Source organism: Curcuma longa, unplaced genomic scaffold (genome assembly GCF_044706935.1).
Source record: "Curcuma longa cultivar G26 ecotype Majalengka, Jawa Barat unplaced genomic scaffold, ITB_CL_G26_1.1 contig_20839, whole genome shotgun sequence".
Lineage (NCBI taxonomy): Eukaryota > Viridiplantae > Streptophyta > Magnoliopsida > Zingiberales > Zingiberaceae > Curcuma > Curcuma longa.
The window spans coordinates 1-7,743 of record NW_027431501.1 but is presented as its reverse complement, the minus strand read 5'-3'; the positions used below and the strand labels follow the sequence as shown (position 1 = coordinate 7,743).

General features: G+C 40.1%; 1 protein-coding gene across 1 annotated transcript; it reads right to left on the bottom strand.

The window, feature by feature from the left end:
• Window positions 1-673: 673 nt before the first annotated feature.
• Window positions 674-7,740, bottom strand: LOC141817533 (uncharacterized; the record flags this gene model as incomplete). Its single annotated transcript, XM_074705172.1, is given in 5 exon segments — window positions 674-2,749; window positions 3,142-3,714; window positions 5,063-6,158; window positions 6,161-7,239; window positions 7,242-7,740. Coding segments are annotated over 5 exon segments (5,301 nt in total), but the record flags the coding sequence as incomplete, so codon positions are not given.
• Window positions 7,741-7,743: the final 3 nt, after the last annotated feature.

Genomic DNA, 7,743 nt, shown 5'->3' with positions numbered 1-7,743 from the left:
TTCTTGATTAATTATTTTATTGAAAATTTAATATAATAAAATAGAAAAGATTTTTTTTTATGAGATAACACATTTTCTCTTTGGACAATTGAATAAAATAATTAATATTAATAAATATAACTTAAGCTGATATGTATATTTTTTAATAATTCAGATATTTAAATTTTTAGTATTAATTTTGAAGGTACATCTTTTAATTTGTTTATAGGATAAATTTATAATTGATCCACAACAAATGCTATCAATTGAATTAAAACATAAATAAAGATAATCATAAAATCTTAGTGGAGTGATTCTTCTCCAAGTGAATGATGCTTTCTTCACACTTGAATGTGACTTGACCAAGGGCATTAGGTACGTGTTTTTAAAGAGAAATTAGAAATTGCCGGGTTTTTTCTTGATTAGAGTTAGAATTCAGACACTAAACTTAAACACTAGCATAACTTCTAAAGGATTCACTTGTTTTTTTTTATCATTGATGCAGAGATGAGTTTTTCTAGGAATAAACAAGAGATTTATTGATACAGATAGTCCAATCAAGAAGTTGGTAGACCATAGAAGCAGATTATAAAGCAAAAATAGCAGATCGCATGGTATGATCTGCGTGGTGAATGATATTGACATCATAAATAAGAACAAACACAATTTCTGAAAGCATGTCGATGAGAAGTACCTTTGCAAAGGTTTGGAAGAGATCATCCTTGGCTCGGAGGATGGCCAATTTCCAAATCAGAAATTGAAGGGAGATCGCGCAAGCAGTGTGGCAGAGTTTCGCTGAGATTTCCACAGTCTAGCAGTGTTAATTTCTGAATTGACGGTGGCAGGAGAAGTTCGTCGCTCTTGTATTCTGTGTAGCTCATAAGCATGGGGCAGTTCTTTATTGACAAATTCTTTAGGGAGGTGAATTCTTTAAACCTTTTCACTGGAAGCCACAGCAGTTCCTGACATTCATGTATCTCAATGGATTCAATGTTAGGTAGGTTGTGAAATAGCAGCCCCTGTTCCAGCATTCTCAGATTTGGACATTCAGATACATACAACTTTGACAGAGATGCCTTCATATTGCTGCTACTTCCATTAATTTTATTCCACAGTCCTGGAAGTTCAACTAGGCCAGCTTGCCATAATTCTAGTGTTGCAAGGGAAGGAGGGAGTGGGGGCAACCTCCTGAGCTTGGGGCAATCTTCAATCTTAAGAACATGCAAGCAAGGAAACAACTCGCTGTCTTCGGTCCAAGACCACTCTTCCCATTCTGACATGTTATTGAACTTGAGCTCTTCCAAACAAGGGAAATGGTTGCCCTGATCTGTGAATCCATAGAATTCTAGGCCTAGAATTTTCACTGCAGGCATCCCTGTTATGTGTAGAATCTTAAGACATGGAAGATTTCCAAGACTTGAGAGCTCCTCCAGTAAGTCCATGCCCTCCAAAACCAGCTCTTTTAGCCCTTGGAAGAACTTGTTCTCCATAGGAGGACCAAATAATTCTTGTGTTGTTTGTTTCATTGCAGGAATTCTGTTCAAGTAAAGGGATCTGAGATGCAACATTTGTCTAATAAATGAAGCATCCTCCCATCTTCCACAATTCTCCAATCTAAGAGTTTCCAAGCTGGCCAACGTTTCTGTATGTAACCAACTGGGAGTTTTGGCACCACTGTATCCTCTAATTGTCAAACTTCTGAGTTTGGAATGTGGTTGCAGTTCTTCAAGTATCTGTTCCGAGGCATGCAACACAGTGTCATCCAAGCTGGAATTCTGGTTTGATGTCCAAGCTAACACCAATTCATGAAGATGCACTTTGTCGTGTAGTTTAGCTGCACTGGCTTCCATTTTATCCTCAACATTTTCAAGATTGAGAATTCGTAATCTTCCATGGAGCTGTGTCAAAGAGCTTAATTCTGTGAGATTGTGCCCATCACGCTTCAACACTTTGAATGTAGGCAATGTTTGAAGATTGATTAGCTTCCCAATGTTGTTTATCTTAGAAATAATCACATCTTCTGAAATGAGTTGCCTCAGGTTGATTAAATTAGTGATACCTGCTGGGAAAGTCTGCACTTGACAGTTGCTTAGGTCGAAGTACTGCAAATTGTGAAGATAACTTAGTGACTCTGGAAGTTGCTGAATGCCAAAGTTGTCAGATATGTCAAGATACCGGAGGTGTATTAAGCGACTGATGGTCCAAGGAAACTCAATCATTCCACAGTCGTGCAAAATCAACACACGGATACATTTTAATCTGATACACACGGATGATATTGTCTCAAACCATGGCTCTTTCATCCTTGACAAAATCAAGGTTCTCAACCTTTTATTAATAAAAAAGCTCATTGACCTTTTCGGTTCAACAAACTCCCCAAATATTGATAGATGGCGCAGGGTTTGATAGAGATCTTGTAAGTAGGGAACCTCTACAGATGCCCTGTAACTCTCTCTTATGGAGACCCTTTCTGCAAGATCATGTATGAGGTCATGCATCACATAAAAAATTGTTTGTTCTTCCTGAAGGGACTTATGTGGTAGTCTTTGAAAGAAGGACCTATTAACTAACTCTTGGAAATAGCTTTTCCCTACATCCTCCATCCTTCTATTTGCTTGAGGTACAATGAATCCTTCAGCATTCCAAATTCTGATCAACTTTTCTTCAGTAAACCAGTAACCTCTAGGGAATAAGGAACAAAATGCAAAACATTGCTTAAGAGGTACAGGAAGATAATGATAGCTAATTTGTAAAACTGGGACTAGTCCACCTATTTGCCAAGCAGTATCCAAATTTTTATGGCCAGGCAATGCCAATCAGTGGTGGGTGATGGTGTCCTTTTTGGTCCACTCGCAGACTGCAATATCTCTTTGAGTGAGTCTTTTCACACTGAAGTTTTCTGATAGACAGACGCAGATCTTCAGTTGAAAATATTGACAAGCAAAAATCTTTTTGTTATGCCTGAAGCATATCCAAATTTTTATGCTGTATAGTTGCTGAGCAAGAGTTGTCTTTCTGGTATCGCTGTATAGTTGCTGAGCCTCCAAACCCCAAAAATTCCTATGACAGACAGGCTGCCATTGCTGGATCCGGAACCAATAGAAGGTTTCAACAATAGTTGTCTGAGTGTATTGAACTCTCCGTCTCGTCCATACACTTTACCATCGACCCAGAAGGAAGTTGCGTTACTGCTAATGGAGTCTGCAGTCTGTATCTTCTGTCCGTCGCCTGCATCTACTGAATTCACAACTTGGATGATGTTCACAAGTGAAGTTGCAATTTTGTCCAACCTTAGATAAATTTTCCTCAGTTTATAAACATGGCTATCCTCAACTTCAACCACAGTGCGAACATGAACAGGAGAAGATGCACTTTTACTTTTTGTTGCAGAGGAATTGAATGATGATGATGATTGGCTACTTGCCTCGTATTGATGCTGATCCACTCCATGATGCAGAGCATGGTGCTCGATCATTTCCACTAAATCTTCACCATCATAAACCGTGTCTTTAAGTTGCATTAGAAATCCATCCAATTCTAGTTTCAACATTTGGTCTGCGGCAATCGTGAAAGAGTTCTCGACCGCGCTGATGATGTCCCGAATCTTGATCACACAAGTCTCCATGTCTCTGAGTACAACTCCAACTTCAGGCATCATTTGTAACCTATGGACTTCAACCCTCCGGAGCTTTTCAACTATGCTGTCGATGAGAGTCACCCCGAGGCGCCCCAAATCTGAAAGCGTGAACAGCATCGTCATTGAATGGCTGACGCCTCAGCTCCCAAACGGAGATTAGAGAGATCCCAAGCAGAGAGAAACTGGCAGCAGCAACAAGGAGTTTTGACTTTTAAAGGATTTGGTGTGGTATCCATTTTTGTCTGTAGCAGCCTTAAACTATTTTTTGGAAGTTTGGCGTGTTCTATTGGATGTGTCGTAAGCATTTGCAAATTTGGTTCCTGATTGGCAAGAGGGATTAATAGTCAACTTGCTCTAGGAGGTCATTACCACATTAGGATTTTGTAAACCTACTGCTTATAGAATATTAGATTTATGCTCGATTAGTTGTAAACCAAATCCAATCAAATTAAAAAATAAATAAACTTATTTTTTCCCTAAATAACAATTGTAAGCTTTGTTGAGATTTATTTAAATAATTAAAAATTGAAATTTTATGTAAAAGCTCGAAATGATGATTTTGTCTAATATATCCTCTCTCTTTTTTGCAAGTTGTGATGGATCACACCACATTTAAGTAATGCGACTGACTTGATGTATAGATCTCACCGCATTTTGATTTCTCCATTAAATTATCAACTCATTATTTATAGCTTTATATTTTTACCACAATAAAGTTAAGTTATAATATCCATCGATATAACATTGCCTAAAACTAAACACCAAGACTGGCTCAACAAAATGCTACATAATCATGCTTTTCAGAAAACGATAACTGGTGAATCTCCATTCACCAGTTACATCAATAGCAACTGCAGACTCAAATTTTGGTTGGCACAGAACAGACAGATTCATGCCAGAGACCACAAAACAACCTACTACAGCAAAACATTTATACTATCGATCCAAAGGAAGAAATTGCTGCACTTCAGCCATGGTGTGTCAAGGAAACTAAAATTTGGCACAGTGAGATCGTGCCACACAAAAAAGGAAAAAGGAAACCCCCCAGCTCCCTTGATGCAACCTGTCCAGCCTTCAGGGTTGAGACGGAACTAACTCTATAATAGAGAGGACAGGTCTGCACCTCAGAGCAATAGAACTTGGCTGAGAACCTTGAATCCAAAGGCTTCAGAAACGACAGTGTTGAACATTTTCAGCTTAGCAGCACAACAGAGCCTGGACCTAAAATTCCAAAACAGTTGACATCTCCAGCAGCTAAGAAATATTGCGGCCACATGGCACCATTTCAACAGGCACCCAAAATTCTCTGTAAGATTTCAAAAAATAATATATTATTGAAAAAGAGAGATGATAAAGAAAGAAAGCAAAAAAAAAAGAGAGAAAAAAAGAAAGAAAAGTAGCCATGCAGGTGAGTAGTGATGTTGGGATGTGCAAACCGTATGAATCAAAGTAGTGCTGCCCATTCATCTACATAACGATATCGACCGGAGCTTCTCAATTCCTCCACCTTCTCCTGAATTTGTTGCTCTAGCATCGTATTTACACCCAGACATCTTAAATCAGTGAGGGAGGTGGGCAGCCCTGTCTCCGGCAGTGACTCAATCTCTGGACAATTTGAAATGAATAAAAGCTCAAGTGAGGGAAGAGTATACAACTCCTTTGGTAGAGATTGTAGTTTCGTGCACCCATAAAATATTAGGATTCTAAGAACAGTGAGCCTCCGCAATAATTCCTGCTCCTCCCCCTCAAACATCACCTCCTCAACTGAGCTTTGGATTTGGAGTCTATGGATGGATGGCAGTGCTTTTCTTAAGGGGGGAACTTTAAGCAACGCAGTGTTATCAATGCATAATTCACGTAGCGATAACAAACCCCCTTCCTCCTCCTCCTTCCCATGCTTGTCTCTTCCATTTATCAAAAGATTGGGGCATTTACAAATTCTCAAATTCTTGAGGGATTTCAGAACTCCTAATCCTTCAATTGATCTCAGCTGATCACAACCATCGATTTTCACAATTTCCAGTTGCTTCAAGCGAAGCAGAGGTTTCTTTGGAAGAGAACGTAGGTGAGGACATTCGGCTATTTCCAAACGAGTGAGCGAGGTGAGGTTGAGCAGGCAACGAGGCAACAATTTGCCAAGATCCCCACAGTTAGACAAGTTTAATTCCTTGACTGATTGAAAGAGCATGCGGAAGTAATTCATGTCACGCGTCATGGTTCGGAGCTTGGGGCAATTCACTATTGCCAGTTCCTTAAGGGAGGCAAATACCTTAAGCTTCTCCATGGAAAGCCCCATCAGTTCTTCACAATCCTCTAATATGATGGTCTCAAGGTACGGAAGATTCTGCGACAGCAACCCATCTTCCAAACTCGTAAGATTTGGGCAATTTATATACAAACTTTTAAGAGTTGCAACCTTGCAATTGCCACTTCCATCGATTTCTTCCCATATATTTGGAAGTTTCATCAACCCAGATTTGCGTAGCTCTAACTTTACAAGGGAAGGAGGGAGGGGAGGCAACCTCTTAAGTTTGGGACAATCGGAGACCCAAGTTCATGCAAGACGGATGGAAACAACTTTATGTCCTCGGCCCAACTGTAACTCTCGTCCCATGCTGCCCAAGAGTACCCACAAATTTTCAATTTTTTCAGAGTGGGATGCCATTTCAGATCTTTAAGCAGCTCCTCCAAGATGAGTAATTGATTGCTCTCCGAGCTGCCATCCTGGTTGGGCATCCATTTTAACGACAATTCATCAATAAACACTTTGTTGTGCAGTTTACCCGCATTTGCTTCTTCTTTACTCCCAACATTTTCGAGATTAGAGATTCGCAGTTTTCCATGGATCTGTGTCAAACCACCTAGTTCCTCAAGTTTGTGTCCTGGATGATCCTGCACCTCGAATGTGTGTAGTTGTTGAAGGGAAGTTAGCCTCCCTATCCTGTATATTTTCGATATTAACATATCCTTTTCAAAATAAATGTATCTCAAGTTGGTAAGCTTGCACATCCCTTGTGGAAAACTCTGTATTGGACAACCATACAGTCTCAATACCTGCAGATTGTGAAGACGACATAATGAGTCAGGTAATCTTTCCATGCCATAGTTATAGGATATGTCAAGATAGCGAAGGTGTCTAAGTTCGCCAACATCCTCAGGCAATTCAACAATTCCAGTGCGCCGCAAAATCAACACACGAATGTATGTTAAACTTCTCCATGATAACTTCTTAGTCGGAGTGTTGGTATAGGAATAGCCATAGCAAATTAGGCTCCGCCATTTGTTATTAGGACAGAGCGCTAGTAATTTTCTTCCCAGCGTATCATCAGCAGTCTTACTCGCAGGAGGCCACACTGATAGATGACGAACCTGCAGGCTAGAGGTCGCTTGTGTATTGCCATTCTCTAGCCGATGGCATTCACCATCTGATACCAACTGTGAAAGATCATGTATCAGATCATGCATCACATATGTATTATAGTTTGTTCTTAATTTCTGAAAGAAAGATCTACTAACTAGATCTTCAAAGTAGTTGCTCCCTGCATCCTCCATCCTCTCTTTTCCTTGAGGAATAATAAAGCCTTCTGCTATCCAAATCCCTACCAACTCTTCTTTGTCAAATCATAATCTTTGCGAAAAAGTGAGCAAAAGGCGAAGCAGCGTTTGAGATGCGCAGGAAGGCATTGATAGCTCAACTGGAGGACCGGCAGAACGTCACTCTCATTTTGCGGAAGTTGCCAGATTTCACTGTTCATAATCATTTCCCAGTAGCTCTTTTCCATGTTAACCTTCAATAATCCTCCTACCGTCTTTGCTGCAAGTGGCAAACCATTCAACCTTTTGGCAATTGTCTTGGCTATGGCTTCCAGTTCAGGTGGATGGTCACCATTGTTTTGCGAGCCAAACACACATTTCTTGAAGAATGCCCAGAAGCTCTCATCCTCCAAACAATCGAGATGGAACGGATCCACAGCACCAACCACGCCTGCAATTTTAGCAGAACGTGTTGTTACTAAGATCTTACTGCCTTGCACTCCCATTTTCAGCGGTGCATAAAATTTCTCCCATTTGCGGCTATCCTCGTTCCAGATATCGTCAAGCACAAGCAAAAACTTCTTTGATGTTAT